Below are 22,505 nucleotides of genomic sequence, written 5' to 3' on the forward strand. Positions count from 1 at the left end.
AAGTGGATTTTGCACTCTGCGGAGGCTCTCTAGGCAGGCGGGCCAGCGATTCGATAGCCGGAAGTCGTCCGGGTTGCAGTCGAGTCCACCCAGGCTGGTCTAGACTTCAGTCGGCTCTGGTTGGCAGACGGAATGGCAGAGCGAGCTAAGCTGGAAGAGCTGGTGCGACTTCAGGGAGAGCGCGTGCGGGGTCTCAAGCAGCAGAAGGCCAGCACCGAGCAGGTGAGACCCAGGCGGCAGGGGAATGGCCAGGCAAAGCCAGGGAGGGCATAAAACGGGGGTGGTCTACACGGAGGTCAGGTATGTGAAGGAAGGGGACTGGATTGCTAGGGAGAAGGATGGGCTGGGTGGAGAGGTAGCCAGGAGGGGTCCCCAGAGAAGTAAGGCTAGTCTAAGCAGAGAGATCTGCCCCAGTTCCTGATGAGGGAGGAATATCGAATGAATGGCGGGGGAGGATGGGAGTGACAGATGAATAGCTCAGAGGCCTTTTTCTCTCCACAGATCGAAGAGGAGGTGGCAAAACTACTGAAACTGAAGGCACAGCTGGGCCCTGATGAAAGCAAACAGAAGTTTGTGCTCAAAACCCCCAAGGTAATATGATTCCTATGGGGCCTCTGAGAATCCTAATTCCATTCACAAGGGCACTAATATGTTTGGTTCCCTAAACCAGGTCATTGAGGAGGCTCTGAAATATTGCAGAGGAAACACAATTGCTCTGGGCACTGGGCTGGATTGAACTCTATCTGACTCATTATGGGAAGGCAAAATGATGACAGAAACTAGTTAGGTGGATGCTCAGGGGAGTCAGCCTGTTGCTGCTACTCCTTTAATTCAGTAACTCATTGAGTACAATGTTCTTAACATTGTACAAATCACTTAATACAACATGGTAGTATTAAAAGGAGTTCTGTTGTTCATGACAGTACATTGCAGCTGCTAAGAGGACATTAGGGAACTTTCCAAAGTCCGTCAAAACAGAACATTGACTTTATTAACGGCATGTCATATGCTCTTCCAGAAATAAAGGGTTTGGTAGTTCCATGTTTTAGTGATTCCTATAGTCCACTGAAAGACAGATTTAGGACAAATTATCCCACACATGCATATGTGATGGGTAATATAAAAAAATTAACAATAATTGTCTGAAAAACATAAAAGAGAGTTGGAGGATCTAAGAAAGACTCATTGAGGCTTCAATGGATGAGAGACAGCCAAGAGAAGAGTGTAAGGAAATAGGTCCAGTAGAGTATGGAAACCCTGAGGCAGGAAAGAACTTTTTTTAGTAGTTTCCAGGAACTAGAAACAGACCTACATGACTAGAACCAGAGAGGTAGAGTGAAATGAAGTTGAAGATTCCTAGCTCATCCTTGAGGATTTCAATTCAAATGCGATTTTCTTTAAGTTCTGCAAACAGAACTATTTACTCCTTCCTCTCAGTTCTCTTGCCACTTCATACAAATCTCTATTATTTCACTGACTTTTAATAGTTACTCATGTGGTTTACTTACCCTGAGAGGCTTAGACTAGATGCCTAGAAATAAGTAGGTATTCAGTGAAAGTAACTGAAATTGAATTTCAAGGAAGAAGGGAAATAGTTTGTTTTCTTTGAGTTAAGGTTAAATTATTTGGGCTCCTAAATTCATTGAGCTTTTCCTTTCTATATTCTCTTTTTCAGAGGTTAAAGAGAGTATAAAATCTTGAAGCATAATGATTAATAATTATTCAAACTACTGAATGAGGTGTAAAATTTCTGGGGAATTTATGATAGCTCAGTCCAGCCTTATCTAAACTCAGCAATCAATCCTGACATCACTAAAAGCAGGACAACTAGACATATGTTCCTGCTGATATGATGCAATAAGAAATACATAGCACTCACTATGAAATATTCTTGCCAAGGGAAGTTGAACTTAAATCCAATTAGGTCTTTGGACTATTAATTTAAACAAAATACCCAAGATGAAGGAATATGTTAAATGACTGACACATGGAGGGTATTGTTAACCAAATTTAAAATGTGAAAAAAAAATTAAGTCAAATGACCCAATTTCCTCAATAAGTAAATTATATGAAAAGGAAAAAAAAAAAAAAAAAAGAAAGCTGGGATGTAGCTCAGTGGCAGAGCAAGTATTTAGCGTGCACAAAACCCTGGGTTCAATCCCCAGCCCCACAGAAAAAGAAGAAAGGAAACTGAGAAATTGTCATAGATTAAACAAACATATCAACCAGGTACAGTATATAGACTTTGTTTAGAAGCTGATACAATTAGATTTAGTATTAAATACTATTAAAGGGTTGCTATGTAGTTTTGTGATTAAAATAAAGGTAGTGTTTTGAGTTTTCTTAAAATCATTACATGTTAGAGGATCATACTGAAATATATATGGATGAAAATGATAGAATATCTAGAATTTGAAAATACTTCAGGAAAAAGATGTCAGGGTTTAAATGAAATAAGAACTAACAGGTGTTACTGGTTGTTGAAGTTAGGTAATGGCTACATAGTGATCTATAATATTATTCTCTAAATGTTGTCTTTGAAATTTCCCATAATATAATGTTAAAAGAAAATGAGGATTGGTGCATGCCTGTAATCCCAGCGGCTAAGGAGGCCGAGGTAGGAGGATATCGAGTTCAAAGCCAAGCTTGGGCAATGGTGAGGTGCTTAGCAACTCAGTGAGACCCTGTTTCTAAATAAAATACAAAATAGGGCTGGAGGTGTGACTCAGTGGTCAAGCGCCCCTGAGTTCAATCCCTGGTACCAAAAAAAAAAAAAAATGAGGTTATGCTAAAGAGTAAATATCTACTTCACTTTGTTGAAACACATTTCTAAATGTGTAATTCATATTTTTACCAAAGATAGCTCAGTAATGTAGGGGTAAGGCCCTTTCAAGGCGACTTCATGGTCAAAACCATTTTTATGATAATAAACCATTATTTGCTTTTTCCACTGTTAACATTTGCATTGAAGGTGCAAAAGCACTGTAAGAGTAGAACGTCTACCTTAGGCACAAATCGAGACAGTGGCACTAAACTATACTAGTAGCCAGTACAGTCATCTCTTGGTAACTTCAGGGGATTGGTTCCATTTGTCTCCTACAAATATCCACAGGTGGTCAAGTATTCCATATAAAATGAAATACAAACCATGCACATAATACAAACCATGCACATCCTGTATACTTTAAATCATTTCTAAATTACTTATAGTGCTTAATATAATGTAAAAGCTACATAAATAGTTATTATATTTTTCAGGGATAATGACTAAGGAAAAAACTGTGTGTGTGTTCAGTACAGATGCAATTTTTCCCCAAAATATTTTTTAATCCAGTTTCTTAAATCTATAGATATGGATTTATGGTCCTTTGGATACAGAGGACCAACTATATGTTCTTTCCTCAGTGTACTCACAGTTAAAAAATAAAATTCAGTGTCTAGGGCTGTAGCTCAGTGGCAGAGCGCTTGCCTGGCATGCATGAAGCACTGGGTTCGAGATCCTTAGCACCACATAAAAGTAAACAAATAAAATAAAGACATTTTGTCTATCTACAACTACCAAAAAAATAATAAAAAAAGAAGCAAAATTCAGTTTCTCCCAAGAATGTTCTTTATAAAACAGTAAAAGTTTTTAATTTTATTTGATCTCAACCCTTGAATATGCTACTTGTACTTCATTCTGAAATGGGGAAAACACTTGAGCCATTGTTCAAGTTTTGAGCTTGGCTAGTTACATTTTTCATAGAACATCTTTTTAATTTGAAAGAACAACTGAACAATAAATTATGGCTTTTCAGACTTGGATATTTAGCAGACATTTTTCAAAAAAATGAGCCTTGTCATTTTAAGGAAGACATGGCAGTGACTTATTGTCAGTGATAAAATTCAGGCATTCAAGTAGAAGTTAGAATTTTGGAAAAATTTTATTTTCCACCATGAGCTGGACAGTTTTCCAATGCTTTAAAGACTTTCTTGATGAGATCTGTGGTGATAATTGACAAGTATAATTTTCTGATATTGCATAATGAAATGTATCAACATTTGAAAGATCTGTATAACTGTTATCAATGTATTTTGCAAATGACCCATGTATGTATAAAATCATGCATGGGTAAAAGATCTATTTAAAGTACAAGATACAGTAATGGGTTTGTTTTTTTACTGTGGTAAAATATACATAATGAAATTTACTATTTTAACAATCCTTAAGTGTACAGCTCAGTAGCATGAAGTACATTCACATTGTTTTATAACCATCACCACTATCCATTCTAGAACTTTTTCATCATCCCAAGTAGAAACTATACCCACTTAACAAAAACTCCCACACCACCTGCCCCTTCTGCCATCTGGTGACCACTATCTTATTTTCTGTCTCTGTCAATTTTACTATTCCAGTTACCTTATATAACTGTGAAGCTAATGCATTCTAATGTACCTGTATGAAAAATTCACTGATGTAACTTTCAGATTCCACATTATATGCAATCTTTAAGAAACAACCGCTTGTTGGATCTTGGGATAGTATTAAAGAATATCCACAGTTAGCTGAAAAGTTTGCTAAAATACTCCTTCTTTTATAAATATATATCTATTTAAGATTAGATTATCTTCGTATACTTTAACCAAAACAACATATTGAATATTGAATACAAAAAGCACAGCTGCCTTCTTTTAAGCCATACATTAAAGAATTGCAAAGATTACTCAGTGCCACTGTTCTTACTAAATATTTTTGTTTAGGAAAAGAGGTCCTTTGACGAGAGTTCTCCTGCTACAAACCTGGCTTCGGGTGATGACTTAACTTCTCAACATCCTATAATTTATCTACAAAATTTATCTCTCTAGCCTGTGTCTTAGGACTACTAACAGAAAAAATTAAAGAACAAACAATAGTATTAATTAGAATTTAGAAGAAAATTATGTTGAGAAAGAAAGGCTGCTTGTAAACTTTAAAATTCAACTCTGAACCGCTTTGAGTTAGTTATGTGCCTGTTATGAGGTAGGTATTTTCTGTTAGACAAGGAAATTCTGTTATTCCCAAAATTTTTAAAAACCTGCTTGGAGAAAAATGGTCCAAGAATTCTAGAAAATAGAACCAAACTAAAATGGAAATGGAATTTAAAAGGCCAATAGCAAATGAGTATAGAAATTAATAGGGAATTTGTATTCATTTTACTATTCAGTGGTCTATAGGAAAATCTGAGTTTAGGAAAGGATTTGTTTTCCTCATTGTCGAGATCATTCTTTTATATTTCCAGAACTTACTCTTCTTTGTTTTAAATCTCATTCCTGATTCTTTGGTGGATTTTGACTCAGGGCACAAGAGACTACAGTCCCCGGCAGATGGCAGTTCGGGAGAAGGTTTTTGATGTAATCATCCGCTGCTTCAAACGCCATGGTGCAGAAGTAATTGATACACCTGTGTTTGAACTAAAGGTAAGAGAAGTGTGAAGAGAAACATATGCTTTTCATAATAGAAGTCATTCTCGCTCCTATTTACACTGAATTCCATAGCATCTGTACTTGGGATGTTTTCTAGATACATGGATGCCCCTATGTATATGAAGTATAAATATGCAACCAGTATCCCATTGATGGACCCTACAGTTGTTTCTAGTTCTTTGCTATTAAAAAACAGCTTGCCCCAGCAACTTGGGAGGCTGAGGCAAGAGGATTACAAGTTCAAAACCAGCCTCAGCAACTTAGCAAGACTCTGTCTCAAAATAAAAAATAAAAAGGACTGGGCATGCTCAGTGGTAAAGCACTCCTGAGCCCAATCCCTGGTCAAAAAAAAAAAAAAACCCCATACAGATTGCATCAATATCTGCTTGATGCCCATTACACTCAAAATACAATTCTGGCTCTTTACTTGAGCTTAGGAGGCCCTAGATCACCTGGCCACTGCCTTTTCCGCTTTATCTCATGCTATTTTCCCCCTTACCCATTATATTATTCTGGTCTTCCTTCTAATCCTGGAACATATTAAATATGTTTTACCTCAGGATGTTTAATATTCTTGCTCTTCCCTTTTCCCAAACTCTTTTTTTCCCCAGCTCTTTGCATGACTTTAGTTTCAGAGTAAATTAAATTAGAGATTGCAGGCTTTAGTTTTAGATCTCAGCTTAGATACCATTCCTCAAATAATCCTCTCCAAATTGTCTGCAGTAACCCCTCTCTCTAACATCAACCTATTTTATGTCTTTTAGAGTAATTGTGACTATCTGAAATTATCTGTATTTCTTTCCTTGCATAATATAGTACCTGTTTCTTCTCACTGCCTTTGTCTTGTTCACTGATATATACTCAGTGCTTAGAGCAATGTCTATTCATGGGCATTTATCTACAGGGCAAATTCATATAAATGGAATTGCTGGGTCAAAAGATTGAACCCACTGGGCACACACCTGTAATCCCAGCAGCTCCAGAGACTGAAACAGGAGGATCGCAAGTTCAAAGCCAGCCTCAGCCTTAGCAAGGTCCTAAACAACTCAGTGAGACCCTGTCTCTAAATAAAATACAAAAAAGGGCTGGGGATGTGACTCAGTGGTTGAATGTCCCTGGGTTCAATCCCCAGTACCAAAAAGAAAAATTTTGAACCCATTTATATTTTTACAAACTATTCATGTGCTAGAGCCATAGACTGGGTAGCATAAACAACAGAAATTAATCTTTTCACAGTTCTGGAGACCAAAAGTTTGAGATAAGGTATTGGCAAGGTTGGTTCATTCTGAGGGCTATGAAGGAAGAATCTATTCCATGGTTCCTTTTGTCTTCACATCAACTCTTTGGGTCCAAATTTCTTCTTCTCATAAGTTCACCAGATATATTGAATTAGGGCCTTAGCTTAATTATCTCTTTAAAGACCCTGTTCCCAAATACAATCACATTCTCAGGTTACTAGAGGTTAGGACTTCAACATGAATGGGGGTACTCATAGTTCAGCTAAAAACAACAATCAGCATGTGTTTCTTATTCAAGGCACTGGCAATTTTCAGGCTTTTTACATCTTCGGCAGTCTGATGACTGAAATATGTTGTCACTGTTGAACACATCACAGGTTAAGGACTGCTATAATACCTTTAAGACATTCTGTTTTAGCTTTTGACATTGTTTAGCTCTCTCAGGCATTATAAAAAACACTTGTTTGTTGGTCTAATAACCCCTCTTAGAAGCTTTTCCTCAAGAAAAATATTCAAAAACAGAAAAGATATGTATCCAAATAGGCTTATTGAAATGTTACAGAATATTTCTAAAAATTAGAATAACCTGGTGTGTACAGTTCTCACACCTATAATCTCAGCTGCTTGGGAAACTAAGGCAGAAGGATTACAAATTTGAGGCCAGCCTGAGCAACTTAGCTTTTATTATGAGACTGCTGTTATATAATAAAATTACATAAATAATTGCTCAATGGTAGAGTACCCCTGGGTTCAATCTCCTCAACCACCAGCAAAAAAAAAAAAAAAAAAAAAATAGAATAACCTAAATACCTAAAATGATAACAATAGGGAGGAAGTAAATACAGAGCTTCTTCTCACTGGAATATTGTACATCTTTTTAAAAAAATATTTTAAGCCCAGATACAGTGGCATGCATCTGTAATCTCAGAGACTCGGGAGGCAGAGGTAAGAGGATCACAAGTTGAGGCCAGCCTCACCAACTTAGTGGGGCCCTAAGCAATTTAGCAAAATTCTGTTTCAAAGAAAAAAGGTCTGGGGATGTAGCTCAGTGGTAAAGTGCCCCTGGGTTCAATTCCCATTACAAAAATAATTATAATTTCCGCCAAGCACAGTGGTGCATGCCTGTAATCCCAGTATCTCAGGAGACTGAGGCAGGAGAATCTCAAGTTAGAGGCCAGCCTCCACAATTTAGCAAGACCCTTCTCAAAATCTTAAAGAAGAGGGGACTGGGATGTAGTTCAGTGGTTCAGCACTTGCCTAGTATGATGAGGCCATGAGTTCAATCCCCAGAATCACAAAATAATAATATTAATAATATTGCTTTAGCTCTATCACAGAATGGAAAAGTAATAAGCAGAAAAATCAATGCAAAATTGGTGTTTCCTTTTTATTTTAACTGCATCAAACACATAAGCATTGGAATAAAGAGCAGAGGGAATATGGACATGTTGAAATTAGTCATGTTAGCATAGTGGATTTTTGTTTTCAAAACTTTCTTTTAAATTATTGTGACCATATTTCTTTGTTTTCTCCAGGAAACACTAACAGGAAAATATGGAGAAGACTCGAAGCTTATCTATGACCTGAAGGACCAGGGTGGGGAGCTGTTGTCCCTTCGTTATGATCTTACTGTATCTTTCTAAACCTGGGCTCTTTAGACTTTGGATGGATTAACTCTTACTAGGCTGTGGCTATTTCTAGCCTCAGGTATAGGGACAGGCAGACAGGTAAGATTAAATATGAAGCCTCAGGCAATTAGGGGATTATTTCTCTAAACCAGAAATGGGATATTACCAAAGAGCACAGCCTTAGAAATCTTCTGAATCCCAAGTGAGACTTCAGCTTTATGTCAAGGCCCAGATCCCAGTTCTACAACAATCCCCTGGCTCAGAATATTTCTCCCCTGCCATTTGTAGTAGATAGAGTTCTCTTTTGTTGACCAACAGCACAGTTCCTTTATCTCCAAGCTACACAGAGAATCTTCTGTTTAGAGATATCCCCATGGCTCAGTGGCAGAGCGCTTGTGCCCAATCTGCTCTGTGCCCAATCTGCTTAGCCCCCTGCTGTGTGAGCACAATGAGGGGAGACACTATCAAAGAGGAAGGAGTCCTCTTTTTGAGACTTCAGCTGCTCTTTAGGGTATCACTATTGATTCTGTCTGATGTTCAAAAATGCTTTTAATCTTATGGGTTATGGTTTTGCCTATACAGGGTGAGGTTAGACCCCAGCTTCTATAGGTGATGATAACTTCCAAACTGTGATAGGAGGAACTTCCTCCTTAACTCTCTGTCATCAGGTTCCTTTTGCTCGGTATTTGGCAATGAATAAACTGACCAACATTAAACGTTATCACATAGCTAAGGTATACCGACGTGATAATCCAGCCATGACCCGAGGCCGATATCGGGAATTCTACCAGTGTGTGAGTACTGGGAAACTATTGGGTAGGATGGGTAACTCTAGCTCTCCTTCAAGCCACTAGAGTACTGAATACTGTGGTGTCTTATTAAACTGGTTGTCTCAATAATGTTTCTAGGTTTCCATGTTGTTTTCATATAGATTTCACAATGGCCTTATGGGGAAGGGAAGAGAGATTTTCTCCATTTTACATAGACTTAAACTTGAGCCAGGTGTGGTGGCGCATGCCTGTAATGACCCAGCAATTGAGGAAGCTGAGACAGGAAGATCTCGAGTTCAAAGCCATCCTCAGCAATGGTGAGGTGCTAAGCAACTCAGTGATTCCCTGTCTCTAAATAAAATACAAAATAGGGAGTTGGGATTGTGACTCCGTGGCACAGTGCTTGCCTAGCATGTGTGAGGCACTGGGTTCAATTCTTAGCACCAAGTATCAAAAAATAAAATAAAGGTCCATTGACAACTAAAAATACGTTTATTTATTTAATCTTTATTTTATTTGCTTATTTATTTTTATTGGTGCTGGGGATTGAACCCAGGGCCTCACATATGTGAGGCAAGTGCTCTACCCCTGAGCTACAACCCCAGCCCCAAAACAATATATTTTAAAAAATACAAAATAGGACTGGGGATGTGGCTCAGTGGGTGAGTGTCCCTAGGTTCAACAATCCCTGATACTCCCCCCCACCAAAAAAAAAAAAAAGAAGTAAACTTGATATTCAGCAGATGATGAGATCAGGTCTAGTGCTTTTTATATTAAACCACTATGATAAGATTACATAAGTGGATGAGGAAATTCAATTTGAGATATCAAATCATCCGAGCTGCCACACAGCCTTGTAGGTTCAAAACAGGGACTCCTTTATTCTCCGCACTCCCGAGAATGCCACGCGACCACGCGTGAGGACACACCACACACCAACCGGAAATCCCTCCTACGGCACTTCCCCAACCAATGGGAACTCTCCAGAAATCCCCTCGAGAACTCCAAAGTAGCTTGAGAACTCCAAAGTAGCAGGCCCAGAGTGACAGCAGGGGTCTAATATTACAATTGAATACACAGCTTAACATAACCATTATCATCTCAATGGCTTGCTGGTGTCACTTCTCAACCACTCCTTCTGCGACATGGCCCTCAGCTTCTGATGAATAGAAAAAAATGGTTAATGACTAAGGCTGAATAATTGCCTTAAAACAATAGGAGGAATTAGGGAAAACCTGATGAAGATATAGATAATGAAGGAAAATAGCCCAATACATAGAAAGGAAACCACAACTGGGATTTTCCTCTGAGCTGATGATTGCTTGTAGAAAGTGAATGAAAATGTCTGTGCTTGAGTACAAATAGGCCTTCATAGAGAGCTGAGCTCCCAAGAGTCTCTCCTAAGATGTTTCAAACTCTGAGGCCCTTTAACTACCCCTCTTCCTGCAGGATTTTGATATTGCTGGGCAATTTGACCCCATGATTCCTGATGCAGAGTGCCTGAAGATCATGTGTGAGATCCTGAGTTCACTTCAGATAGGCGACTTCCTGGTCAAGGTCAGAACTGAACAGGGCTGGGAGGCAAGATAGGGCCTGGATTCTCACAGGAGAAAGTCCTTGTGCAAAGGAACCAATAGCCCCGGTGATTAAGGAATATTGAGGTCACAAAAAAGAAAGATATTCCCTCTTTATCATGTCTTGGGTCCCCACAGGTTAATGATCGGCGCATCCTTGATGGAATGTTTGCCATCTGTGGTGTTCCTGATGACAAGTTCCGTACCATCTGCTCCTCAGTGGACAAACTGGACAAGGTAACAACCCAAGCACCTGACTCTCTTCCTAGATCCCACTCTGCCTTGAGAAATGAAAAATAAAATTAGGAGGAGGAAGTGCCTGCCTCTGTGCCCACCAAAGAAAGTTTAGCCCCAGGATCTAAGTTGAAAGGCAGGTTCTGCTCTAAGACTACCCCCACGGAGGGTCCACCTTGCTGAGGTAGGGAAGCTGTCCAGGGTCAACAACTGGTATCTCTCTGTCCAGGTATCCTGGGAGGAAGTGAAGAATGAGATGGTAGGAGAGAAGGGCCTTGCACCTGAAGTAGCTGACCGCATTGGGGACTATGTCCAACAACACGGTGAGGAACAGAACCCAGCCTCCCCATCAGCCTCCCACTGCTCTCAGTCCTAAGTGTGTGTAGAGAGTGAGTGTGTGTGCTAATATACACATGTGCTTGCAGTTCAGGCAAAAAGTTGAACCTACTGCCTTTTTCCTCTCCTGGACAATCTGGCTCATGAATCTTTCTCCCCAGGTGGGGTATCTCTGGTGGAGCAGCTGCTACAGGATCCTAAACTATCCCAAAGCAAGCAGGCCTTGGAAGGCCTAGGAGATCTGAAGCTGTTGTTTGAGTACCTGAACCTGTTTGGCATTGCTGACAAGGTAAGTCAACTTGGGGATGGAGGCCCTGGCTTAACTCTGGGGCTTCAGGTCCCTGATCCTAATCTGTACTGACCATATCCTTATCTCCACAGATCTCCTTTGACCTGAGCCTTGCTCGAGGACTGGACTACTATACTGGGGTGATCTATGAGGCAGTGTTGCTACAGACCCCAACCCAAGCAGGGGAAGAGCCTCTAGGTGTAGGCAGTATAGCTGCTGGAGGGCGCTATGATGGGCTGGTGGGCATGTTCGACCCCAAAGGGCGCAAGGTGCCATGCGTGGGGCTCAGCATTGGAGTGGAGCGGATCTTCTCCATCGTGGAGCAGAGATTAGAGGTAGGTCCTAGGGTGTGGGTACAAGACAGTCTGGGAAGGCAGTGGCATCCAAGCTACCTTTGATCTCCAAGTGAGCAAGAAATACAGAAAAGATGATTGTTGGCCTTCACAAATTCTAACCCAATTAAAGCCCCTTTTTATAGATATTTGATCTGTCTCCACTAAATCCTGTGCTCTGGACCCCTACTTCCTCAGGGCTGTCTGGAACCTAGGCTGGTGAATCCAAAATTCAAGTCTTCCTCATAACAGAATACTTAATATTTTAATGTTATATGTTGGGACAGTGCTTGGTGATTTTCATGCATTAGCTAATTCTGGCAAATAGCCATCTATTTAGCATAGCTATTTTTTTGCATGTTTTTATATATGAAATTGATAATTTGCTCAAAGTCATGAAACTTGTAAGTGGCAGAGTCAGAATTTAAATTCAGGTAGCCAAACTCAAGTCTTACTCCTAACCACTCTGTAACATTCTTTCTCGGTGGGCAGTATGTGTCTAAGACTTGAGATGGCTGCCTTGTCTCTCTAGCACCTAGATTAACACCAAGGAAGCCCCTCATGGCCTCAAACCCTCCTTTTTTCTTTTCTTTTTTTTTTTTTTTAAACTGAGGGGGGATACTAGGGATTGAACTCAGGGGCACTCGACCACTGAGCCACATCCCTAGCCCTATTTTGTATTTTATTAGAGATAGGGTCTCACTGAGTTGCTTAGCGCCTCACTAAATTGCTGAGGCTGGCTTTGAACTCACAATCCTCCTGCCTCAGCCTCCCAAGCCACTGGGATTACAAGTGTGCGCCACAGCGCCCAGCTAAACTTTATTTTTCTTTTATGCGGTGCTGAGGATCAAACCCCGTGCCTCATATTTACTAGGCAAGCACTCTACCAGTGAGCCACAATATCAGCCCCAAGCCCTTCTTTCATGCTGCTGCTCTTAAATGGCTGGCTGCATTTTATCCTTAGGAATATTCTGGCAACCTTCCCAATGTTCCTGTGTTACTATAGTCATAGCAGGACCTCTTCTACAGGGTGGACATGATGTGTGTTTCCCAGTTGAGGTCCAATGTAGGCATCTTACATTGTAACAACTTTTTTTTTTAAGTTATTGATAGAACTTTATTTTTATTTATGTATATGTGGTGCTGAGAATTGAACCCAGTGCCTCACACATGCTAGGCAAGCGCTTTACCACTGAGCTACCACCCCTAGCCCACATTGTAAGAACTTTGACAGTAATTTCTAGAAAAAGTCAAAGGGCAGCAGCAGCATTTGCCCTTGTCCCCCATACCTTGGGTTCTGCCCTAGAACTGAAGTATTAGAGACATAGTCTCCTGAATGGACAAGTAGTTAAGTAGGGACTTTAGAAGGCCAGGGCTGATTTGCTTGCCTGGGATGGGCTCATAGTAGTACTTCTGTGTGAATGTTCTTATGGACCTTTAACATATTAGACAGAAATGAGCTTGAAATAATGCAAATAAGATATATTTTCCCTTGCCCTAGATTATTTTTTCTGGCAAGGCATATGTATAAATTTATTTCTTCTATCTTCTGAGAGCTACCCTAAGCTAAATTGCTACATGAGAACACCGATACCCTTCCCTGGTGAAACTCACTGACTTGGACCTAGTCTCTCAGAATGCTAAGTAGAGCCTACCCTGTCAGTGTTTGCTCCTTGACAGTGTTAGCCCTGCTGTCTGACTTTTATCTGCCCATTCACCAGGCTCTAGAGGAGAAGGTCCGGACCACAGAGACACAGGTGCTTGTGGCATCTGCACAGAAGAAACTGCTGGAGGAGAGACTGAAGCTTGTCTCAGAGCTGTGGGATGCTGGGATCAAGGTAGGGTACAAGCCCCAGGATGGCAGCAAACTTAGAAATGCTAGGCACAAACTAAATAGAAGTTCATCTATAGGGTCTTTTGCAATTATTTCTTTTTTTTTTTTTTTTAATATTTTTTTTGTTGTTGTCAATGGACCTTTATTTTACTCAGTTATATGCGGTGCTGAGAATTGAACCCAGTGCCTCACACATGCTAAGCAAGTGCTCTACCACTGAACTACAACTCCAGCCTGCAATTATGTCTTGAGGTGGAACTAAGAGCAGGATGCCAGTTTGGGTTTCCAAGAATTTGTCCCTGAAGATAGCAGAAGCCAGTCTTCATCATCTGCCCTGGTCCCTTGCAGGCTGAGCTGCTCTACAAGAAGAACCCAAAGTTACTGAATCAGTTGCAGTACTGTGAGGAAGCAGGCATCCCACTGGTGGCCATCATCGGGGAGCAGGAGCTCAAGGAAGGGGTTATCAAGCTCCGTTCAGTGGCTAGCAGGGAAGAGGTAAGGGGGAGGTCAGGAATGCCAAGGAAGGAGAATATAAGCCAAGTTGATGGGCTCATGCCCATTTGAGACCTGAGCAAAAGCCTGGCATTCATATAGTACAAATGCTTAAAGGAGTTAAATAAGGACTTAACATGTTACTATGGTCATAGCAGGATAAGATATCCAATACCACATATACCCTGTGTCTTTCTGTCTCCTGAAGAGGCACGGACTACCTTAGGGTGTCTGAATGGGTTCTTGCTCCCAGTGAGCCAAATCTGATGACTAGAAGAAGTAGGCACTCAAGGAGCAATGGAGTGGAAGATGCTTATACTACCTTCTTCCCTGTCCTGCCCAGGTGGACGTCAGAAGAGAAGACCTTGTGGAAGAGATCAGGAGGAGAACAAGCCAACCCCTCTGCATCTGCTGAACTGAGTAAACTATGAAAGGAAAGTGGGACTGGCATTGTTTGAGACTAAAACAAAACTGCATATGTACTTCAACAGCTTTGCACATTCCTGTTGCAGCAGGAAGACCTCAAATGTGGTCAGAACAGAGACTTTTTATTTTTATTATGATTATCTTACTGGTAATCAGTGACAAAAGTGGCCAAGTACTACACCACTTTTATAGAAGGCCCTGGGGATTAGACGAGTCTTTTTCCTGAGTTACCTGTGGGGGTTCTGAAATGGCCTCAACCACAGGGTCCCATACCAGATGGAGCAGATGTCTTCCTGCAACTAATCGCCAAAGGTCTAATAAAATGTCTCAACCACTGGAGCCTGTCCGTTTCATTAATGCCTAGCATCGCCTTCCCCATCTGAGCCTGTCCGTTTCATTAATGCCTAGCATCGCCTTCCCCATCTGAGCCTGACCCACCCATTCAAATCAAGTCAAGAGTGGAAACGGCAAAAAGACACGGTACTGCCCATGAGCTATCCCCCAAAGTGAAAGGGGCATCCAGGGGCCACCACCCTCCCCATTGCAAATGACTCCACTCCTTGGGATGCAAGCCTGGCTCACCAGGGTTTCTAGTTTTCCACTTGAGTGTCCAAGGGCCCATGGCGCACGTGCAGGAGGCGGGGTCGCGCTCTGCCAATAAGAGCTGGGGGCGGGGGTGGAGGGTAGGGAAGATTCCAGAGGCCGTCCGAGGGAGTTATAAAGAGGGTGCTGGCGGGCTTGGATAGAGCCATGCAGTCCAAACGCGAGTGTGAGGTAAGTGGTTGGCGATGTAGGGGTTCCACGAGCTCCGCCCGTGCAGGGGATTTTCCGTAGGGATCCCAACATTGTAGGCGAGGTGGGGACTTACTTGGCGATCCGCCATTCCAGCCTGCCTTTTTTCTCTCAGCAATGGTGTGAAAGAGTGAATCCTGAGAACAAGGCGGCCTTGGAGGCATGGGTTAGAGAGACTGGCATTCACCTGGTGCAGGTGAACGGGCAGAGGAAATACGGCGGGCCACCCCCAGGTACCGTAGCCCTAGCCCCTATGCCTGCACTTGCTGCGCTGTGCCAGCCTGACGCCGGCACCCATTGAGGGAGGGCCTGCCCCGCGGTTCCGCAGTAAGAAACCCCTAACTACCGGAGAGCAGATGTGGAAATTCATCCAGTTACCCGGTCACTCTCCCGTCGAGGAGCACCTACCCTGTGCCACCCGCATTGTTTGCTGTCACCTAATGTATGCCTATGACCTGAGTGGGATACGGGCATTCCCATTTTATAGACGTTCGGTGGCATCGCCCCCTCCCTTGCTGGTTCCTTGGGCTCAGACGTCCACGGAACCATCCCGGTGACTGACGGTGCCCCTCTACACCCTCTTCCCCAGGCTGGGTGGGAAGCCCGCCGCCGGCTGGGTCAGAGGTGTTTATCGGACGGCTGCCCCAGGACGTGTATGAGCACCAGCTGATTCCACTATTCCAGCGCGTGGGCCGCCTCTACGAGTTCCGCCTAATGATGACCTTCAGCGGCCTCAACCGCGGCTTCGCCTACGCCCGCTATAGCTCGCGGCGCGGCGCCCAGGCCGCCATCGCCACGCTGCACAACCACCCGCTGCGGCCCTCCTGCCCGCTGCTGGTGTGCCGCAGCACTGAGAAGTGCGAGCTGAGCGTAGACGGGTTGCCGCCGGGCGTAAGCCGCCGCGCGCTATTGCTTGCGCTGCAGCCCCTGGGTCTCGGCCTGCAGGAGGCGCTGCTGCTGCCCAGTCCCGGACCTGCGCCCGCACAGATCGCGCTGCTGAAATTCAGCTCGCACCGCGCAGCTGCCATGGCCAAAAAGGCCCTGGTAGAAGGTAGGGGTGGAGGCTTCGGGGAGGCGACTGGTTGGCACTTAAAGTCCTAAAATCTTAGGGTCAAGCGTGCTTGAGTTTGCTACCTAACACTAATTCCTATAGTGCTACACCTACCACTTACGGAACATTTCTCCTTGCATTCCCTAGAGGACTTCTTTAACATTTCAATGTTAAAAAAAAACTGACTTGCCCTAGGGAGCCCAACTAAGCCTACCTTCTATCTATTGTAGAACTTGCTTCCTTAGACCAGTGTGAATTAAATACAATGGGTAGCCCCAAAGGTTAGCTATTGTAATGGCTATGAGGTAGATAAAGCCTGCTTCAAACTACTCCAAGGAATCTTAGAGGGCAGCAGTTGTTGTTTTTTTTTATTGGTTGTTCACAATATTACAAAGCTCTTGACATATCATATTTCATACATTAGATTGAAGTGGGTTATGAACTCCCAATTTTTACCCCAATTGCAGATTGCAGAATCATGTCGGTTACACATCCACAATTTTATATAATGCCCTATTAATAATTGTTGTATTCTGCAGTTTTTACACCCCCTTTACACATAAATACAGTGAAGCCTAAAGAAGTTGTTTAACTTACCCAGGGTTACACAGCCAGGAAGTGAGGAGGCTCTAAATTAAATACAGGCTTATGTAACCCCAGAAGGTTCAGAATCTGGGGAACTTGGGCCCAGGGCTTAGACTTGCCCTTATCTCTTGCCTTTTTCCTACAGGGCAATCACGCCTCTGTGGAGAACAGGTGGCTGTGGAGTGGCTCAAGCCAGACCTGAAGCAGCGACTGCGCCAGCAGCTCATGGGTCCCTCTATGCGGTGCCTACAACCAGATAGCAACCGACTAGCCCTGGCCAGGGACAAACTAGGGTCCCAAGGGGCTAGGGCTGCCTTGCAGCTACTCTGCCAAAGAATGAAGCTGGGCAGCCCAGTATTCCTCACCAAGTGTTTGGGCACAGGACCTGCTGGCTGGCACCGTTTCTGGTACCAGGTAGTGATTCCTGGGCATCCAGTGCCTTTCAGTGGCCTCATCTGGGTTGTACTGGCTCCAGATGAGCAGGACGGGCATGAGGTGGCCAAGGATGCTGTGTCTGCACGGCTGCTGGAGGCACTGAGTGATTCTGGGGCCAGCCTCCTGTGGTATGCTGGGGCTGAGGCAGGTGCTATGGTTAAGCAGTGACCTCATCCTCTCCACCGGCAGCTTGAACAGGTAGGCAGAGCCTGTGTCTGTCTGCAGCCCAGCAGGCCTGGGCAGTCACTATCTGATCCCACAAGGGGAGGTGGCACAGGCCCTGCCCTAGGCCTGAGACAGCCACCCTGCTGGGACAGGGCCCCATCACACCTGGGGCTATTCAAGTTTGTCTTAAGTTGTGGTGAGGGACCTTGGCCTCCCCCTTTGAGCCTAGGGTCTAACCTGACCCTGTATTCTTCCTTGGTCTTTCCCTGTGGCACACATCATACTTGTCTACCCGCCCCCATCCAAGCTTAGCATGAATCGTGTATTTCTCTTTATTTTTATTTGGGGAATTTGCTGAGCCAAAGGGTTGAAGCCTGCCCTTTTACCACTTGTCCTTCTGGTTTTGGTTCATGTATGGTTTTGAGCTTTTCTATGCTGATTGTATTTATATTAAACCCCTCACTGGTATACACACGTGTCTGTGCTGTCTTGCCACAGTTGAGGGTTTGTCTTCTGGTAGTGAGCAGCTGCTATAGAGCAAGTACTTCCCACTTCAGTGCCCTGAATCCTGGGCCTCTGTGCAACTTCTTACTATGCACAACACAAATTGATGTTGTAGCTAAGTAGGTTCAATCTCCAGCACCAAAAATGATTTGAATATTCATGTCCTCTTTGGAGGTCCATTCCAGGAAGCAAGGCTCTTTCATATAAAGACCTGTCCTCATCCTCTCAGTCACTGTCATTCTCACTGTCCTCCTCTTCTGAAACCTTGGAATCCTCTCCCTCTTCCCTCAGCCCTGCAAAGAAGTCATCAGTGCTCCAAGCCTTGCTGCTCAGAGCACGCAATGGGCCTCCCTTTTTCTTGCGTCGACGGTAGTCATCCACCACCACAGCACGTAGCTGGGTCATGTCCCAAAACTTGACATGCTGGTCATGACCACTGCTGGCTAAGAAGTGGCCACAATGGGAAAGAGCCAGCTCTTCCACAGGTTCTCCAGCATGCTGGCCCACACTGCCCACCACTCGATTTGGCAGGATGTTCACAGCCCTGGGTGGGGAAAGAACAGTGTTGGGTACTGGCTAGCTGGACTTGTCCTTTTTGTAACCAAGGGTTGTCCCAGCTTCCCTTACCTGATGATTCCATCAGTGGAGCCAGTGCACAGCAGACTCTCAGTGACTGGAATCATACAGTCGATGGACTCAGCTCTTAGGGCAAAGCGGTCACTTGTAGCCCCAAAACCGTTCCAGTTAAAGAGATAGATGGTACCTTCACTAGATCCACAGGCCACTTTCTTCCCATGCTGAAGGAAATAAAGCAAAACATGTCTGTGGAGCCACCTCAAACTACACCTTTATCTAGCACATACACACACACCCCATCCCATCATTCCCAGCTGTACTTTCATGAGAGTGACAGAAGTCAGGTCCCCGGACTGAGGTTCTGAGAGCAGCTCAAACCGACGTCGCTTGATATTGAAGACTCCAAGGCAGCCATCCCCACTGCAGAGAGTAGAGCACTAACTTAGCCAAAAGTTTCTTTGAGGAAAACTGACTCAGGGACAGGAGGGGTAAGGAGGCATCTCTGAGGCTGTACCTGGCTGTTAGTAGCAACTTCTTTGCTGGGTCCAGGGCCATGTCAGCAATGTATTCCTCATGCTGCCGCATATCCATCAAGGGGCCCTCCTTCCGAAGGTCCCAGAGCCGGACTCCACCTGTGTCATCCCCAGTGGCCAAAACATTCTCATCCACCAGCAGCAGACTGTTGATGGGGGCACTGGAGAGGCAGATGCAAAACTTCTTGGAGTATCTGTCCTCATAGGGACCTCCTGATCCTTACCCCTCACTTCAGTGCGCAAATAACTGGCTCCCTTACCTATGAGCCTTGGAAATACGTCTTTCCAGTCGGCCCTGTTCCACATCTAGAACATGGATGGCTTTGTCCTTGGAGACAGTAACAAGTTCTGGGAGGAAAGGTGCTCAGGTCATAGTGCTGCTCACTGCACCATTCCCACATTACCAGCTGTCTTTACCAGTACTTACTCTGCCCATCTTCAGAGAAGACCACAGCTCGGCAGGACTTGAGATGGTGACCTGAGGACCAAAGTTCCTTGGTTTCTCCCTCTTGGCAAGAGTAGGAAAACCTAGGGAGAAGGGAGGGAGGTGAATGACCCTCAGGCCATACCTGGGATACATGGAGTGCAGAGACCAACTAGGTAGATCAACCTTCCGACCTAAATAAGCATTCTTGCTTGCACACCTCCAAGCCCAAAGAGCTTACCACCCTGTTTATCCATTTCCAGTGAGCTTCAAATGTTAAGGTTTTTCAGTAGACATTAATTCAAGGTGATTTTGCATAGGACTTCTCTGTGATTTCCCTCCACCCTGTCTTTCTTTTACCAACCTTTGAAAAGATTGGGTCTGGACCACTATGGAGGCCCAGAAATTCTTGTTAAATCAGTGATAGAAAACTAGCCCCCAGAAGAAGGGTGAACATCAGGGTATGTGCCCTCCATGTCCCCAGGAGCTAAGAAACAAAAAAGGCTGGGGATGTTGCTTAATGGTAAATCCAAGTAGCAAAAGAAAAAAAAAAAAGTGAAGCAGAAAGGCAGTAGCCTATAAACTCATCCTTGAAGCAATTACCCATCTAGGAATATCATAGTGCTTGCCTCCCCAACAGATCATTCAGTATAGCTGAATGAGATCCCACAGGACAAGCAGTCTGATTTTAATCTCCAGAAAAGGACCCCTTTCACAATGGTTATGGGAAGAAGAGTCAGAGGCCCAACAGAAAGCAGCAACTGAGGATAAACAGAACTGGATGACAAACAGAGGAAGGAGCGCTGGAAATAAAGGTGGAGGTCTAGAGAACTCCCAAGTTTATCTTGCACTGTAAATACGGATAGTAATAGAAAAGAACCTATATTTGTTGATCTACTTGGGGGCTATACTGAACATTTGTCCCCTCTAAAGATAAGTGTTGTTTCCATTTTTAGAAATATAAATACAGAAGTTAACCTGCTATAAACCTTTATAACTAATGAGGGGTTAAATTAAATTTCATAACAACCCTCCTGGTTATAAACTTTAGTGGCTTTCCACTGCTTCCTGCCTACATTTCTTGCTCAAAATCAAACTTGTATTGAACACCTTACTTGAATTAGAGGGAAGAGATAAAATGGAGAACAAAACAGACTATATACTACACTCCTGACAAGTGTTTTCCAAATTCCAGGCATAATCCATTAGTGAGCTGCAATCAGCACTTTGTGTGCATGTAATAATGATAAAGAAGAAATTATCAGAATACATTATACATAAATATAAATGGTATTATTACAATGGGGCAAAGCCAAAAGTTTTAAAAACCTTAGTGAAGAAGACAAGCATTCAAATAACTACACCAGCAGATGTATGGCTACCAGCAATTATAAAGTTTATGAGGGAAAAGGACAATGGCATCTGGCAGGTATCTAATTTTTTTTTCAGATTCTAATATTTATTTAGTTATAAGTGGACACAACATCTTTATTTTATGTGGTGCTGAGGATCGAACCCAGTGCCTCTTGCATGCTAGGTAAGTGCTCTACCTCTGAGCCACAACCTTAGCCCTAGATATCTAATTTTAAGTCTGGGGAATGGTGCAAGAGGGAAGAGAGGCTGAGAGCTCTGGAATAGTAGGTAAAGGGGAGGGGACAGTATTTTCCAGACATAAGGAATAGCATGTGCAAAGGCGCTGAGGCTTCAAGATACTGAGCAAGGAAAGGGTGAATGAGCACAGAAAGCAAAAGAGTACAGACATGGGCCTAGCGGAAAAGGACTTGAAAGCCAAATTAAGGGGTCTCTTCTAAATCCTAAAAGCAGATTATTGAAGGATTTTAACCTCGAGGGTGACGTGACCACACGTGTTTTTAAAAGATCAGTTAAAGGTGGAAAATCACGGAGCCCGTTAATCCTGTGTCGGGCTCAATATAATCGATGGTAAATAAGTCTCATACACCCTTTATTCTGCTAAGCTCTTGTGAGTCACGACGTTCCAGCTTTGTCTTTTCAGTTCTTTCAACAAATTGTGTGGTAACTTGGTTAAGTCAAACGTTAAGGAACGTATGAGATTAAATGAAATCCTGCAAAATGAGTTTCCCTGCAACATTTTCTCCTCCCTCGTCCCCGCTCCATCCCTGGGAAAGGAGACACCATGCCACTAGCCCAGCACCTCACTCACACGAATACGTCCCCGTCCACATCCCCTGCTGCCAGCAGGTCTCGGGTTGGATGGAAGGCCAGCCCACTGGCCGGCGCTTCCAGCACGATATCTTCCGGGGTGTCCCGGATCCGGGACGGGGATTCGGTGGAGTCAGGGTTTTCCTCGTCGCTCTCATCCTCGGCGGGTCTCTCCGCACACGTGCTGTCCATGCTGGGGAGGATTTGGAGGCGAAACTGCCGGCTGGCTAGCGACAAGTGAAGTAGCCGCAACGCGGAAGTTGTGCCCCAGCGCGCCGCTTCGGCGTCGGGGGCGGGGAGAAGGCGCGGCGGGGAGAGGGCGGGGCCGGAAGCGCCTTGTCAATACTCTCCTCAGTCACTTCTTTTTTTTTTTTTAAACTCTTTTTTTTTTTTTTAAGAGAGAGAATTTTAATATTTATTTTTTAGTTCTCGGCGGACACAACATCTTTGTTTGTATGTGGTGCTGAGGATCGAACCCCGTGCCGCAAGCATGCCAGGCGAGCGCGCTACCGCTTGAGCCACATCCCCAGACCCCTCAGTCACTTCTTATAAAGTCGGAACTGCACATAAGTCCTCTCCCCTCACACTATCCCATTCTGGTGGATGCTCCCTCAGGTAACGAGGAGGAGGACTTAATTCATTCTTAAATAGGAGAAGGACA

At 43.7% G+C, this 22,505-nt stretch overlaps 3 protein-coding genes across 3 annotated transcripts; 2 read left to right on the plus strand and 1 right to left on the minus strand.

The window, feature by feature from the left end:
• The first annotated feature begins 54 nt into the window (after window positions 1-54).
• Window positions 55-14,932, plus strand: HARS1 (histidyl-tRNA synthetase 1). The gene is made up of 13 exons (XM_081293758.1): window positions 55-222; window positions 502-591; window positions 5,320-5,439; window positions 8,219-8,314; window positions 8,980-9,105; window positions 10,531-10,638; window positions 10,794-10,892; window positions 11,119-11,212; window positions 11,387-11,514; window positions 11,607-11,849; window positions 13,568-13,684; window positions 14,029-14,175; window positions 14,516-14,932. The coding sequence occupies exons 1-13, from the start codon at window positions 133-135 to the stop codon at window positions 14,585-14,587; spliced, it is 1,530 nt and encodes a 509-aa protein (XP_081149884.1). The 5' UTR covers window positions 55-132; the 3' UTR covers window positions 14,588-14,932.
• Window positions 14,933-15,348: 416 nt separating this feature from the next.
• DND1 (DND microRNA-mediated repression inhibitor 1) lies at window positions 15,349-17,770 on the plus strand (the record flags this gene model as incomplete). The annotated part of the gene is given in 4 exon segments (XM_081308021.1): window positions 15,349-15,425; window positions 15,427-15,623; window positions 15,980-16,441; window positions 17,172-17,770. Coding segments are annotated over 4 exon segments (1,194 nt in total). The 3' UTR covers window positions 17,630-17,770.
• Window positions 17,771-17,965: 195 nt separating this feature from the next.
• WDR55 (WD repeat domain 55) lies at window positions 17,966-22,135 on the minus strand. Its single transcript, XM_081308042.1, has 7 exons — window positions 21,846-22,135; window positions 19,667-19,767; window positions 19,500-19,587; window positions 19,221-19,400; window positions 19,027-19,126; window positions 18,758-18,927; window positions 17,966-18,674 (listed from the first exon to the last, which is right to left on the minus strand). Exons 1-7 carry the CDS (start codon window positions 22,034-22,036, stop codon window positions 18,356-18,358), a joined length of 1,149 nt encoding a protein of 382 aa, XP_081164168.1. The 5' UTR covers window positions 22,037-22,135; the 3' UTR covers window positions 17,966-18,355.
• Window positions 22,136-22,505: the final 370 nt, after the last annotated feature.

The sequence above is a fragment of the Spermophilus citellus genome (assembly GCF_964194105.1).
Source record: "Spermophilus citellus genome assembly, chromosome: 1".
NCBI lineage: Eukaryota > Metazoa > Chordata > Mammalia > Rodentia > Sciuridae > Spermophilus > Spermophilus citellus.

What these genes read in the sequence shown, in the direction of transcription:
- HARS1 (XM_081293758.1), top strand. Translation starts at nt 133, where the DNA reads ATGGCAGAGCGAGCTAAGCTGGAAGAGCTGGTGCGACTTCAGGGAGAG. An exon ending in TAGGCGACTTCCTGGTCAAG is followed by an intron (nt 10,639 to 10,793) that starts GTCAGAACTGAA and finishes GGGTCCCCACAG; the next exon opens with GTTAATGATCGGCGCATCCT. An exon ending in TGTGGGATGCTGGGATCAAG is followed by an intron (nt 13,685 to 14,028) that starts GTAGGGTACAAG and finishes GGTCCCTTGCAG; the next exon opens with GCTGAGCTGCTCTACAAGAA.
- WDR55 (XM_081308042.1), bottom strand. Translation starts at nt 22,036, where the DNA reads ATGGACAGCACGTGTGCGGAGAGACCCGCCGAGGATGAGAGCGACGAG. An exon ending in CTTCTCTGAAGATGGGCAGA is followed by an intron (nt 19,588 to 19,666) that starts GTAAGTACTGGT and finishes CTTTCCTCCCAG; the next exon opens with AACTTGTTACTGTCTCCAAG. An exon ending in TCCACTGATGGAATCATCAG is followed by an intron (nt 18,675 to 18,757) that starts GTAAGGGAAGCT and finishes TTCCCCACCCAG; the next exon opens with GGCTGTGAACATCCTGCCAA.